This window comes from Leptinotarsa decemlineata, unplaced genomic scaffold (assembly GCF_025532065.1).
Source record: "Leptinotarsa decemlineata unplaced genomic scaffold, Ldec_3_MD MMD2_tig00000010_RagTag_RagTag, whole genome shotgun sequence".
Classification (NCBI taxonomy): Eukaryota; Metazoa; Arthropoda; class Insecta; order Coleoptera; family Chrysomelidae; genus Leptinotarsa; species Leptinotarsa decemlineata.
In genome coordinates, this window is record NW_027412538.1 from 12,307,564 (window position 1) to 12,323,277 (window position 15,714).

At 38.0% G+C, this 15,714-nt stretch overlaps 3 protein-coding genes across 4 annotated transcripts in view; 1 reads left to right on the forward strand and 2 right to left on the reverse strand.

The window, feature by feature from the left end:
* The window catches only part of LOC111510203 (myrosinase 1), a 408,217-nt gene that overhangs the window by 102,025 nt on the left and 290,478 nt on the right, over window positions 1-15,714 (reverse strand). The window lies entirely within an intron of this gene.
* LOC111516085 (probable G-protein coupled receptor CG31760) overlaps window positions 1-15,714 on the reverse strand; it is a 155,276-nt gene that overhangs the window by 34,411 nt on the left and 105,151 nt on the right. The gene's annotated exons all lie outside the window — the stretch shown is intronic.
* Window positions 1,738-15,082, forward strand: LOC111511872 (oxaloacetate tautomerase fahd2, mitochondrial-like). Its single transcript, XM_074171471.1, has 4 exons — window positions 1,738-2,048; window positions 4,100-4,316; window positions 10,073-10,401; window positions 14,871-15,082. Exons 1-4 carry the CDS (start codon window positions 1,843-1,845, stop codon window positions 15,019-15,021), a joined length of 903 nt encoding a protein of 300 aa, XP_074027572.1. The 5' UTR covers window positions 1,738-1,842; the 3' UTR covers window positions 15,022-15,082.

Below are 15,714 nucleotides of genomic sequence, written 5' to 3' on the forward strand. Positions count from 1 at the left end.
CCTCAGCCGCGAAAGTTTAAACCATTTTGTCATCGTCTACAGTTTTTAGTTTTCTGACTCATTGGCTTTAGAGTCATCTTCAAGAAAATATGGCTACACTGAGGTCTCAGTCTGCCTAAGTTTCGTTACAGGTCTTCGCAAGGTCTTCAATACGCCCAAGCGACAACTGTGAATCCACTGACCAAGCATCTTCAGTTCAGACAGGTTGGAGTCTAGCTCCCTTACCCTTGTGGCTGATTTTTGTCAGAATGACAAATGGGTTCATGAATATTGAATATTGAATATGTACACGGACCACATGACACCGAAGTACATCTTTAACACAAACTTCACGGCCAAAATCATAAGCCGTGAAGAGTGGAAGACCATTGGTCATCCCGAAAACATGTTTGGAAAAAACATCTGGTATACAGATTGATCGAAGACCAAACGTGGAACGTACAACGGAGACCTCAGCTGCAGATTATGCAACGAAGGGACAGAAACAGCTCTAGACATCTTATGCGAATGTGAGGCACTGAATCACAGGAGACAGGCAATATATGGACAATATATGGCAATACATATCCAGAAGAAGATGACCAACTCCAACACGGAACCTGTATAAACTAGTACAGGGTGTCATGAGGAGATGGAAGAATTAACGCAATAAGCCCAAGAGACTGCAGTGTTTTCTGGAGACTTGGACTGAATGGACAAGTCAGACAGCTCTCATGGTACAAAAAAAACCCAGAGAACATCGGGGGACAGTTCACACTTCAGTCTCATCGATTTTATTGAAGTTTTTTCTCTTGGGTAGCTTATGAACGTTGGTTACCACCTGTACAGAAAGGAAAGAGCGGAGAGAATATACTAACCTCGTTAGTTATGTTTGAAAATTGTTAGCGTACATTGGCACCAACAGGAAGACATTTCATATTATAATTTTGAATCGAGAGCACTATTCGCAATGTGTGATTGAATATTTATATTAATAATGTCATCATTGAGAGGGTTGGTGATTTTGAAAGTAGTACTTCAAAAGAATTTTGAACTACATAACATTTTTCGGTACAAAATATCCTTGTTTTTTTTTTAAATAATGGGAAAATGAGAATATGAACTAATAATAACCACCCTGAAACCTCACTGATTACATGTTTCCGTTTCTCTTACCAAATTACCATTTTCTCTCTTATTGAGAAGGAATAACTTTCCTGACAACAAAATAAAAAATAAATTATTTATGTGAAAACAGAAGTCGAGTTTCTCTTAAACAATTTCGTTCATATTTCGATGTCAAAACCAAAAAAAATCTACTTCAATTATTACGGAAGATACGGGGGTGTTTTCATGAGAAGTGAAACAAATACGAATTTTTCAGGACTTACATTTTTTCAGGAAAAAAGTTTAATCGCAGTGAGTTGGTAGTCCTGATCACGAATCTGATGGACTTTTGAGCCTATTTTGCCCCCTAATATGTTTTACCGTAAAAATGGGGTGTTCCATCGCGAGTGGCGGACAGTGTATATCACTTTGGCCAACTCCATTCAGGTGGTAGGTGCATTTTGGAAATACCTTTTTGAGGAAGATTTCAGAACATTTTGTGGAATAAACGTAGTTCCAGAGATTTACTTTCGGTTTCATAATTTCAATAAATATTCCTAGACACTGTCGACGTGTTTATTCGCGAATAGTTATCTGAGATTCATCTCGAGAGTCAAGGGCAAATTCATAAGAGCATCGCGGGTAATTTCGATTAGCAATGGTGCGATAACAGTTTATGTTTTACTTTAGTGATAATTTGATTCGCAAATATTTGTAATGATATTTGAACCTATAGTTTCAACAAGTGTCAATTGAATGAGCTCGTGCCTTAAATTAGGGAGAAGTGCGACCAGAAGTTTATTCAAAATGAAAATAGTTCAGTTCAAAGCAAACGACAACAAAGTGAGAATAGGTCTTTTGAGAGACGATAAGGTGGTTGACGTTAATGCTAGTGATAATAGCATTCCTCACTCATTGGTTGAATTTTTATATGAAGAAAATGCTTCGGAACGAATGCAACGGTGAGTATACAAACTCTGCAATTGATAATATTTTAACAATCTGTGAGTATGTTTGCTCAGAAGTAATACATTCAATGATTTCAGGCCATACTGCTCAGAAACTCTTTTAATCAATTCTTCCCTAAGAAGAAAGTGTTGATGAAACACAAACAAAATAAAAAACTAGTTACAGATGGGTATGATGCTGAACTCACTGAATGTAAAAATAGATGAGATATTTTCTATGTATAAGGGTGAATTTTCGTTTTGATGACACCCGGCGATTTTGAAAAAATGTTTGCGTGTACTTACGTATTTTGATGCGTAGATTACGAATCCGAAAGAAAAAAGCGGCGCTCTCCCTTATTTACAAAGTTACGGCCCTTCAAAGTTCTGAAAAGGGCAACTTTTCAGCCTTCTTTTTCACAAAATAAACTATTTGAAAACACAAGCATCTATTCACTAGGTCATCTTTACACCTTATTCCTCCTTCTTTGACACTTTTCACTTCAATAATCAACATTTTTCCAATAAAAATGTTAGAAAATGTACGGAGCTGTTTTTTGTTTAGATATCTCTGTATTTTACGTTTTTAAGGTTATTGACATGGTTGGTACGACTGATGCAGTCCATATTCCTAAAGTAATTCAAATGTTTTTTACCTTCATTCTTTAGATCGTAAATTGGTTTTTGGTGGTGTATTACGAATTTGAAATAGTAGGCGGCGGCAAATACCAACCGCTTTTTTCTGAAATGTCACTAGTAACTAATCTAAAAATAGAATAATGTCACCAGGAGAAGCATTCGTTGCTAAATTGAGTTTTTTATAAGAAAATTGTTGATTATTGAAGTGAAAAGTGTCAAAAAAGGAGGAATAAGGTGTAAAGGTCCTGGTGAATAGATGCTTGTGTTTTTAAATAGTTTATTTTGTGAAAAAAAAGGCTGAAAAGTTGCCCTTTTCAGAACTTTGAAGAGCCGTAACTTTGTAAATGAAGGAAAGCGCCGCTTTTTTCTTTCGGATTCGTAATCTACGCATCAAAATACGTAAGTACACGCAACATTTTTTTTCAAAATCACCGGGTGTCTTCAAAACAAAAATTTACCAAAAGTAGGTCAAAAAATTATGAAACAAAAGTAGAACAATCAGATAATAAATCTAAACCGATATGAGAAGTTGTGAGAGACATTAACGACTATAATAACTTCTTGATAAGTGCAGTCTCCAATTTATTGAAGCAACATCAGGATGAAAAGTTTTCACAGACTTTACCATTATAGAGATTATTGACGTAGTACCTTTCTACTAGTAAAACCGAACACTAAATGAGAATATTCTGTCGTACTGACATTTTTGTTGTTTTTATAAACAAAAAAAAAACTTAACGATGAGATTGGAACCTTTGGTGTGAAAGTTGAATAACTTTTTTCGAGATCAATTGCCCTGACACCAAACTGATATTTTTTCACTCGATGCGCGTTTCGCCAACAAAGTTAGCATCCTCAGGAGAAGAAAATTGATGCCTAGTCTAGTCTGTCCCAATGCTCTTTGAAGCGAGTTTTAATCGCTCGTCGGCTCTGGCCGATGTATTTGCTGTTGCAATCTTGACAACTGATTTCGTAAATCTCCGACTATTCTGTCGAAAAAAGTTATTCAACTTTCACACCAAAGGTTCCAATCTCATCATTATGAATAAGTACTGTTTATCTGAACTGGAAACAAACAAGTTACTGGAAAACCACCAGTTCAAATATCTCATTGTTTACTGGAATTTCTGTTGTATACTCATTTAGTCGGAGTTATGAGTGAGTTCTTCACGAAGATGCCGTATATGAGTTTGACAGAATACTCAAGCCTTGATTATTCGAAATAAGCTTCATCCCACCACTGATGAAAATATCGCTGTCTGGTATAGTTTTTCAGTTTTGGTTTCACCTGATTGCCAAATTTCCTGAAAAAATTCAATCAAGTGCTCAGAAACACTTGATTGTTGACAGTGGCGTACGTTGATTGTACCCTGAGTCTAAAAAATATTTTCAATTGGTTCACGAATAATCAATCATTTTTTTTTCAGAATATTTGAGAACCCCAAACAGGAATATCACCTGAAAAATATTCAACTGCTCTCCCCCATCATTAAACCGGACAAAATCTTAGGTCTAGCATCGAATTACAAGGATGACTGCAATATGCGAAAAGTGCCGCATCCAAAGGAACCGGTGGTTTTCAGTAAATTTTCTTCCATCATCACTGGACCGTACGATCCTATTACAAAACCGGCCAGCAGTAATGTAAGTGAAGCGAATGAGGTAGTTTAGCTGAACATGAATATTTGTACAGTTCCCAAAATCCTTTGGCGAAACCGCATCCCCAGTTTCTACATTCCCATATCAGTCTACTCTCCAAATAGTCAAGAGGCTTGTGTTGCCACATTGCACTTAGTCATACGAGAGAAAAATCTTTTGACAACTACTAACAAACAGTTGAGATTTCTCTCGGATGTGAAGGGAAAATATAATGAGTGATTTTTTTACTGATATCTTTTTGGCAACACTGTTTTTGACAGATCACGCCTGAATCGTGTCTTGTGTCAAACTTGTTCAGTTTGGTCTGTAATTTAACCATGAATCGACTAAGAATAAACAACGCTTGCAAATTATTGAATTTTACTATCAAAATTCATGCTCGGTGAAGAAAGTGCATCGTGCACTTCTTTCAATTTATGGGCAGTTTCGTCGGCCTACTGAGGGAGCTATTCGGAAGCTTGTGACTAAATTTCGAACCCAGTTTACATTAATGGACATTAAACCACCAACACGCATACGTAGAGTGAGGACCGAAGAAAATATTGCGGCTGTATCCGCCAGTGTTCGTGATGACCGTGAAATGTCGATTCGCCGCCGTTCGCAGAAATTGGGCCTCTGTTACTCCCATACGTGGGAAATTTTGCAAAAGGATTTGTGTGTAAAACCTTATAAGATACAGCTGGTGCGAGAATTGAAGCCAGACGACCTCCCACAACGTCTAACATTTGGTGAATGGGCGCTGGTAATTGTGTTCAGCGAGGAGGCTCATTTCTAGTTTAATGGATACGTTAACAAGCAAAATTGCCGCATCTGGAATTAATACCAGCCACAAGCATTGCTGGAGCTACCGATGCATCCCGAAAAAGTCACTGTTTAGTTTGGATTATGGGTCGGTGGCATGATCGGGCTGTACTTCTTCAAAGACGACAATGGCCGGAACGTTACTGTGAATGGCGAGCGCTACTGTGTGATGATTGACGACTTTATATCGCCCGAAATAGAAGAATTGGACATGCCTAATATGTGGATTCAACAAGACGGTGCCATATGCCACACGGCACGCGAAACAATGGCCTAATTAAGAACCGTCTTCGGTGAACAGTTTATTTCACATTTGGGACCCGTCAATTGGCCGCCTAGATCGTGTGATTTAACGCCTTTGGATTATTTCTTGTGGAGTCATGTTAAGGTTCATGTCTACAGGGATAAACCAGCAACGACTGACGCTCTGGGAGCCAATATTGAAGCATTTATACGTGAAATACCGGTCGATATGTTAGAGAGAGTGAGTGTACCAAAATTGAACTTTGCGCATGGGTCATCTAAAGCGGAGCCGTGAATAACATTTGCATGAAATCATCTTCAAACAATAAATTATATTGATCGTTCTACCGATTCCAATAAAGATTTCATCAATTTTTTCAAATCTTTTGTGTTGGTTTGTAAATCAAACCCCATTCTTTTTAAAAAATCACCGTTTACTTTCTCAATTAGTGAACGTCTCAATATATTCACGTTGAATGCAATTTAGTCGAAATACCCTGCGTGTCTGTCTGTCTAACCACAATAAACTCACCAATGGAGGAGTGATTCAAGAATAAGGTTTATGTATATTGTTTTACGTTTTCCCCGTAGATTCGACAATAATTGACCGTTCTATACAATCAAACTCAACTTTATACGCCTACTACACTGCCAATACAACACAGAAATCAACTGAACCACATCAGTTCACTTCGTACCGCACTGTCAACTAGATGAGCTTCCTCTGCCTGTTGCCATGCTTATATTTGGTTTTTAATTAGGCGCTCACTATATTTGGCTTTAAATAAAACAAAGTGTGTGTGAGATATCACAGAAAATTTTTTATTCAATTGTTTAAATGTCCGTCACGGTTTCTGTTGATGGAGCACATTCGAAACGTCTAATTATCCGTGACTCTGCCTCATTTGACAGGCTGAATTTGACCAATGGCATGGGTTATGTTAGGTGAGCTTTGAGGACCGCTGGGGTATATGGCTTATTCGCATACATCTGCGACTTAAAAACAAAAAACAAGAAAAAGTCTAACGGAGTCAAATCGTACGATCTCGGTGGCCAGTTCACATCACCTCCACGTGAGAAGACCATGCCCTCAAATCGCTCGTGTAGATTAAATAATGTTGCATGAGATGTGTGGGACGTAGCGTCGTCCTGTTGAAACCACATGTCGTTGGTGTCCACATCATCCAATTCAGGCCAAAAGAAGTTGGTAATCAACGACCTATAGTGCTCGCCGTTGACAGTGATGTCTTGGCCAACGTTGGCCAGTAGGTAGGAAGATTATAGCGACCGTAAAATGGGCTAAGCGCGCGGTATCTTGCCGGAACAGAACGTGCATTTTGGTCAAAAAAATGGATCGTTTGCACGTCCATAGTGATTTGGCAAAAGAGACTAAATGAATGACAGGTAATTTGACAGAGAATATTGAGAATATTGATCCGCTCAAAGAAAAGAGCGGATCAATATTCTAACAGACAGCAAGAGCGCACTAGGGGCTCTGACAAACCCCGAAGATGCATCAAAACTGGTCTGCGAACAGGAACAAATTAACTTTGTACTGGGTGCCAGGGCATTTAGGAACCACAGGTAATGATGCTGATGAATGCGCTAGACACAGATCATCAACTTCATATATAGGTCCTGAACCAGCTCTGGGGGTACCAAAATCATTGGTACGAAACCACAACATTAGGACATGGACCAGTAAGAAGCACATAGAGTACTGGACAAAAGTACCTGGCAACAAACACAGTAGAACCTTCATTAGGGAACCGTCCGAGGAAAAAACCGAAGAACTACTTCAATATAGTAGGGATCGGCTCAGAATAATCACAGAGTTACTAACTGGTAATTGTCCGCTTAGAGGACACCTGAATAAAATGGGGCTGTACAACAGAGACCTTAGCTGCAGATTATGCAACGAAGGGATAGAAATAGCTCTACACATCTTATGTGAATGTGAGGCACTGAATCACAGGAGGCAGGCAATATATGAACGTACAAAATTACGCCCAGAAGAATATGACGAACATCCAACACGGAACCTGTACAAAGTAGTACAGGGAACGAGACTGATGGAATGGGTGTCATGAGAAGATGGGAGAATAAACGCAATAAGCCCAAGAGACCGCAGTCTTATGAAGACTTGGACTCAATGGACAAGTCAGACAGCTCCCAAGGTACCAAAAAAAACCTTCAACAAGATTACTGTTATTAATTGTTAGAGTTCGGAACCTCTGTTGGAAGATACTATATAGCCCAGCGGAAGTTTTCGGAAGCCGATAGGAATATTTTCGAAGCGACGCGACATTTACAACGATCGAGAAGCAGAAGTAGAGTTGAGTGCGGCCTTGGCTAATTGACAGTCAAACAACGTTGACCAGCGGCGGCGGGCGTTATTTTTTTCAGGGGATGATTTACAACAGTATGAATTGAATATTACTGGAGTTTTTTCCAACACCAAACCGTTATTTCAACACTGCGAAACGTGTTTCGATCACCAAGTGATCATCTTCAAGAGGAAGATCAGTTTGATCACTTGGTGATCGAAACCCGTGTCGAGGTGTCAAAAGAACGGTTTGGTGTTGGGAAAAATCTCCAGTAATATTCATTACTACACCAAATGTTCAAAACAGTGCATCACAAGAGCAGTATAATTTATCAATGTTTTGTGTGAATTGGTTGAAATGTGACGATCTTTTTTGTCAACACACATCGTTAGTTTTTCATTGATGTACAAAAATATCTGCAGTGGCATATGTGTATCTTTTGAGGATACCTTGATGTTTGAAATAACGGTCACAAGTAATCTGATAGATGCGATGTTAATTCTTACTGGATTATGAACTTAGCTATCTTGACAATATGAAGCTTCTTATAATGCCCTTGCTATTATACAACTGAAATCAATAGTTTGAGAATTATCGCAGAGTAGAATTTATAGCGTTGAAAAATGAATCGAAGCGGACCTAAAACCGATGTGACGAGATCGTATTTTTAATTAATTACAAGCAGATAGGTATAGTTCAAGTAAACGATATAGTGCAACCTACCTTTTTCAACTAAAATTACTTTTTTAATCCTTTTCTGCCAGTCTTCTTCAGTAATATTAAGTACTTCTTCTTCAGTTAGCTCTATTACCTTCTTTTCAAATTTTGGAAAATTATTTTTACGCCAGATTTACGCCATCATTTCAAAGAATTCGGAACATATCATTTACTTCCTCCGCAATGCACAATGATTAGTCGCGATCCTTTGTTTGAAGGAATGTTAGGCGTACACATTCTCGAACCATCAGTCCACCCTTTCGTAACTGTGTCGTCAGTGCCATACCAAGTTTCATCCAAATAGAAAATTTGCCATTGTTCTTGTCTATATTTAGTTATTTGTTCTAAATATTAGTCACGCAATTCCACTGTTCTTTTGCTTTCCATAACTGCTTGACGTTTGTTTATTATTTTAAATCTAAATTCGAAAGAGTTTTATCACAGCAGCTCACGTTATAGCCGGGAGTATTCAATTTCTTCCTTATGATTTCAGTTGTAGGAATCTCATTGCTTTTGTATCAGTCGTATATTGTTATTTTCAATGATTTTATTAGATGAACTTCTAAAGGTTTTGGTAATCCTGTATCACATCGCGTCTTGCGTTCATAAGGTCTGTTTTTGACTATTTTACGTACAGTTGAGAAATGAATTTCGGTCAAATCTGATATTGCTTGTAATGGTTTGTTTCCCTCGAAACCAAACTTGAGATGTAAATTCTTACATACATTCAAACATACTCTCTGTGTTTCAATATTCAAATGCATCCGAATCTTATTTACTGATATCTCTTTTTCGCATTGTTCACCATCGCTATTGGAATCACTACACAGGAAAAAGTCTGCGTTGTCATCACACACATTATTACTATTAGTACTTGTCCAAGGACGCCACATTTTAAACAGATAACAAAAATTTCAAGTAATGATAACTGCACCAATATCGAATTTCAACACTCAAATCGCGATCAGTTTCTGAACTGAACATTGACAACACTACAGCTCGCATTCTATTCGTCACCGTAACATGACTACAAATTTAATTTCATGACTCTTCAGTCAATCATAAAACTGGGTTAGTAAAAATCATCCAATACGAACCGCTAAGTCTACATTCCACGTGGATTAGTTGGCAGCGGCTTCATTTCCTTGTATTCTTTTTTTGGCCTTTGAGGTCGCCAACAGTTTTAACTTTGCACTATACCGGTTACTTCGACTATACCTACATACCTCTTTCGAAATTAAAATTGATAACAACAATAATATTTTTGTTTATTCACTGTTAATCAATAAAATAATCAGGAAGTATACTGGACGGTGAAAGTAAATAAATAATGCTCGTCATAGAAACTCAAATTTCAGTGAAACTATCACTTATACGTGACTTCCACTGTTCGAGAGAATTGTATGCAAGGCCATTATTATCAGTTATTATCTAGGATAATGAGATTATGAGATTGTGTTGCAATTCGAATGAAATAATGAACTTGAAATTATAAAGGTCGAAGGATTTTATATAAAAAAAACTGGGATGATTTTAGTTGGCAACTTAACGCTAAAAATCATTAAAATGTTGCAGAAATGTGATCAACTGAGACAAATGAAGAATAATAATTTATTCCTGTCCAAGTTTTCAAAATAAATAAAATAATTTCAGGCTGTCGACTGGGAAGTAGAGATAGTGGCCGTAATTGGCAAAAAAGCCCATCAAGTGAAGGCAGAAGATGCTCTCGATTACGTTTTTGGTTACACGATAACGCAAGATTTGACGGCGAAGGACTGGGTTATGAGAAATGGTGGCCAGCTGGTGATGTGCAAGAATTTCGAAGGTTTTTGTCCTTTGGGTCCTTGCATAGTGACGAAGGACGAACTAGGCGATGTCTACAACCTCTCGCTGAAAACTTGGGTCAACGGAGTGCTGAAACAGGATGGTCATTCTGACAATATGTTGCATAGGGTGGACAAGACCATCGAATACTTGTCGAGGTACGTGAATCGTTAGTTTTTAGACCTAGTCTGAATCTATTCCTAATCTGAAACAATTATTTTAATTTTATTTCAGTCATCTCTCCGTTTTTACTAAGTACGATTGTTTCCATGTGTTCAAACTCTACAGGTATTCTTAAATCCTTCAGGCTTTTTAATGTATTGAGGAAAATATTCATCAGCCACCGTACGCCAGCCCATATTACCGTTTCCAGGGCCAATTATACAAAAAAGTGAAAAACACCCCAGTGGGTTCCCCACTTTCTCCAGTCCTTGCAGACCTCTACATGAAGGACTTTAAAACCATTAACCAGAGCCATTAACACGTCACATCTCAAACCAACGTGTTGACGTTGATACGTAGATGACGTCTTCGTTATATGGCCCCATGGATCTGAAGGTCTTCATGCATTCCTAAATTAAATCAACTTCCTACACCTTGATCTAAAATTCACAACGGAAGTCGTGCGTCGAAAAAATACCCATACAAATCGCTATCTCAATGCTTAGTTCCATCATCATTCTGCTCCGCTGAGTTAGGTTTTGAATTCTCTCATACATTGTTCTATAGGACTCAAAACTCAAAGTCGCCAAAGTTCACCAAAACGATTATCTCGTCTCATGAATCACCCTCACATCCATGGAGTTACAGACAAAGTAAGCCAAATTCTGGAGAGGTATAACATAAGAACAATATTCTCAGCCAACAATCAAATCTCCACTCTTTTACGAACATCCAAGGACGCGATATGCAATGGTATATACCACACGATATATACCAAATACCATCTTCTACCTTCCCCAGAACTTACATTGGCCAGACCGATAGAAGAATTCCCAACAGAGCCTATGAACATGAACTAGCTGTTCGCAAATCGGATCTAGTATCATCCTTCTTCAGACATCATAGTGAAACAGACCACACAAAACATCAAAATCTTGCCACTGAAGAAACTCTTTAGGCCAGGATAATCCTCCAAGCTACTGAATTGAATTGAAAAACCTTCCAAATGTCTCAACTCCGTTCCCATTACCAATTCCACCATCGTTTTTACTTTAGGTCCACTCTTCCTGGGACACAAATACCAGACCAGGACCAGAGACAAGACCTGGGGAGTAGATAGATTGAGACCCCGGAGTCAAGTCACAAAACCCTTAAAGAGTGTCACTGCCTGAGGAGTAGGCAGATTGAGACCCCAGTGCAGTCATACTATCTTGAAAATGTCTTCGAAGTCGAAACGTCGAACAACTAAAAACACTAGACGCGGTTCCACCCGATTCATTACATTACTTGCCACAATTGAACCTCAATACAGATACGGGACGGGCAGTCATGTACTGAAACCTCAACAGTAGTTCTGAATTCATTGTAATTGCCCATATGCCACGCGCGGATTCATTTCCTTGTGTTTTTTCTGTTTTATTCATTTTATGATTGGTAGAATTAAGATTTGTGATGGAATAGTACGAATAAAACATTATTATATCCTTGATTTGTGGTGGAAGTCATCTTTAATTTAGACAGGTTGCAGCCTGGCTCCCTAACCCTTTGGACTAATGTTTGTCAGAAGGACAAACGGGTCATGACTGATGTGGGTGTTAATGGTATGGCGGCATGAGTGTCCTCAGACATCAGTACCGCCCTTAAAGGTGTACCCCTGCCTGGCTGGGGTGAATTGGATGAAAACGTTGTTCACCTTTCAGCGGAAGATATAGGGGCCTCATTCGACAGAGTGTCGGGGCCTTCTATATCGGGAGCTTCTATATCGGGAGGGGTCGTCTACAGTATAATCCATAGCTTCCCTGACTAATGGGTTTTCATGAGTTTCTGCACCATCAAAAACTCTCTGATTTCTCGACTGAATGGACTGCCGAATGGAAGGCAGCTGCAAATCTCTGCGGATGGCTTCATTCCGCACGAACCAAGGAGCATTCACAATCATCCTTATTAGCTTGTTTTGCAATACCTCCAGAATGGTGATATTAGATTTCGCCGCTTGTCCCCAGACGGCTGAAGCATACATGGAGACAGGCTTGAACATCGTATTATAGAATGTGATTTTGTTTTTAAGACTCACTTTTGATTTTCTGTTGATCAGAGGATACAGACGTGCTATCCGACCCTCGATCTTTGACGCACGTTATGTGCGGGTTCCAAGTGAGCCTACGGTCTATTAGAAGGCCGAGGTACTTTACCCGCGCTTGCTAGTTAATCTCGCTTCCAGAGATTCTCACTTTTCTGGCCGGAGAAGATTTTAGTCTTCCCGTGGTTATTGTCTGAGTACAACGTCGGAGAGAGCACGCCCCCCTGTGGCACTCCAGCAAGGATCTCTCTGTTATCAAACAAAGATCCCTTTACTCTAACCTGAAATGTCCTGTCTTTCAGGAAGGACCCGATCCACCGGACGAGGCCCCAAGGCAGGTCGAATGCATTTAATCCTTGATTTGTGATGTCAAATATATAAATTTATATTGAATCGGTTATAATCTATAGTGCAATAACAGATTAGGAAAGGGATCATGTCATCAACATCATTCTCTATTTTATATTCTATACATGGAATTATGAAACAACAAAAATTAATTGGCGCTCCTGGGCGACTTCATTGTCCGTTTCGTTTTTGACCAAGGCGTAATAATGACCAGATTCAACGCCAGAACCATAGTAAACAATGACTGTATGAAGATTATAATAGTGATCTGCTAGATTGAAGTGTTCATCTATTTCGAACCTCCGTAAGAGTTTGGTGCTTCCGTCAGCGTCAGAGGTTGAGTCATGTTTGAAGCTAGTACCTCAGCTATCGAAACAACTACTTTTCCCAAAATTTTGGTCCATGATGAGGAAGTAGAAAGCCAAAAAAGTTTCTTTTCTTTTTTACTCTTTCTCACAAAAACTAATCTCAACCAAAATATCCCCTTTTTAATTCAACTGCATCCGATTTTTAAAAAATTAAATGGAAATCGTTACTTCTTTTTCACTTTGTACAAGTGTTTTATGTTTTATTCTGCGCCAGAGGTTCCAATAATAGCTTTCAGTTAAATTATTAATCTCGTCTACTACATATCGGATTTTCATTCATTAGAGCACGTTCCAGTGTTTTGTTTAATTGAAAAAATTTCACCGTATTTGCTTTTGCACGGATTTATTTCCCTCCGCGATAAACTTTTTCCGTTTCAACATCGAACAATACCGTTGTTATTGGCAGGATGAGCGCGACAATCTATCAGAAGTGGTTTGTTTGTTTTACAAACCGCTGATGATTTCTAACCAACAGTGACTCTCCAGATATTTTTGGATTATTTTCATTCTTTTTTTTTCCACTACTTTCTGATAAGAAATACAATGATACTGACAATTATCATCTACCCATCGACCCATGATGAGAAGGTACCTTATCTTGCTGAAAAGTTACACATTTGAAAATTCATTTGGATTTGTTAATTATCCGAACCAGTAGATAGCCAAACGTGATACCTTAGGAGAGCCAACTATATTACCTGATATGATGCCTTTAGATGTTTCTGAATGAGAACATAATATCATAATTATATTGATTTCCAAATTTTAAAGCACGTTTGCTTTTCACAAACAAAACATTTTTCTTTTGAGAAGTTAGTTTAAAAAAAGTTCATATGAAAATAGGTCTTGAAATGAATTGTTTTCAACGTAGAGGGAAACAATCTTTTCTCAAAAATATCTTTTTTTGCGTTGATATTGTTAATATCCGTTGTCGCAACAATAAATGTAACTTGACAAATGTAAAACATCGCAAAATTGTTGATTTTTCAATCTGTTATGTAGCACACTAGTTGTCTTCATTCGCTTTTTGTTTTCGAAGCAAGGCGAACCAAGGAAACAAGTCGGAAAATAAAAATGTTCCCCTATGGTTCAGGAGATGAAAATGTTTTATTTTCTATTGTTTTACCAAACACGCAATTGAATGTAACAAGAAAGTCCGTGGCGTATACGATATTTTCTTATAACCCAGTTGAGAAAACCCTGTATAAACACAGATCGTATAGTATATATGAAGTTAATTCGGATGGCATCAAAACTAAATAGTTACCGAACGTCGGCAATTTCTTTGTATGGCATTGGCGGCGTCGTATACTCACGAGGTCTAATCATTATTTTTATGTGGCGGGTTTTATATGGTATTAACTAGTAAATTCAACAGACCTGCTACTTAGTCGGATTGACTTCGTATAAACATTATATCGTATCATTTATAGATCAGAAGATACCAAAAATAAGAATTTTTACAATTGCCACCACTTCGTTAAAGAAAGTTTGGTTTTGATGTTTTATTGATTGTTTCTCGCGATAAAAAAAAACTTCATTGGAAATAACACGGCTTAAATTCTTTCAGCAGGAAAAATCTTACCCTCCCGGACTAATACTGACCGATATGCTCCTAAAATTTCTTTGGAAGTTTTCATAACACTAATTTCATCATTATATTTTCCAGCGTTATGACGTTACTCCCCGGGGACCTCATATGCACCGGAACACCGTATGGAGTCGGGGCTAGCCAAATTCCGCCTCAATATCTGAAGAAGGGAGATCTCCTCGAGAGTGAAGTTGAAAAAATTGGAAGAATGGCAAACCGCATTGTTTGAGCTATCGAATTTGTTTAAGAGTAGTTGTTTCATTTGACAGAATAAAAAAAGTATATTTTTAGTGAAATCTATGCTATCATACTCGTGAAAATAGTTATTCAAATGACACAGTTCAAATATTTCTCGTGAAATCAATTTGGAGAATATAATATTTGTAACAGTCGAACTTCTTTCAAGATGACGTATGGAGTAATGGGCTGTGTTACGATTGAATAATGTACGAGGGTCCCAGAATTACCCAACAAGGAAAACACTATAGAAACACTAAAGAAACTATACAAAAACCCTCTGTTGTGAAATGTTTTCCTACTAACATTAGCTAAATCAGATATATGATTTGTCACTTGAACTGACCGTTAAACATGATAATACCCTGAATCTTCTCCTGGCTGATATTATAACGAGAAAATATTTATTTGTTCGTTTAAAAGGAGATAGAGTAGCCAGCACTAACCCCACTTTGGCCCATGTTTGAAAAAAACTGGGGAAAAATCAGTTGTGATAATTTTTCAACATTTTTTGCAGATATGAGGCTGTCCATTATTGAAATTTTTTCATCGATAACAATCATGATCAATGACCTAACCTAGTACACGAGGAGGAGGACAAATAGGTTTTGACCTCGGCTACTTGAATTCTACCTCAATCAAGGGTTTGGCCCTGGGACACATCTGAAATGACTGCAATAATGAT

What these genes read in the sequence shown, in the direction of transcription:
- LOC111511872 (XM_074171471.1), top strand. Translation starts at nt 1,843, where the DNA reads ATGAGCTCGTGCCTTAAATTAGGGAGAAGTGCGACCAGAAGTTTATTC. An exon ending in GCTTCGGAACGAATGCAACG is followed by an intron (nt 2,049 to 4,099) that starts GTGAGTATACAA and finishes TTTTTTTTTCAG; the next exon opens with AATATTTGAGAACCCCAAAC. An exon ending in ACCATCGAATACTTGTCGAG is followed by an intron (nt 10,402 to 14,870) that starts GTACGTGAATCG and finishes TATATTTTCCAG; the next exon opens with CGTTATGACGTTACTCCCCG.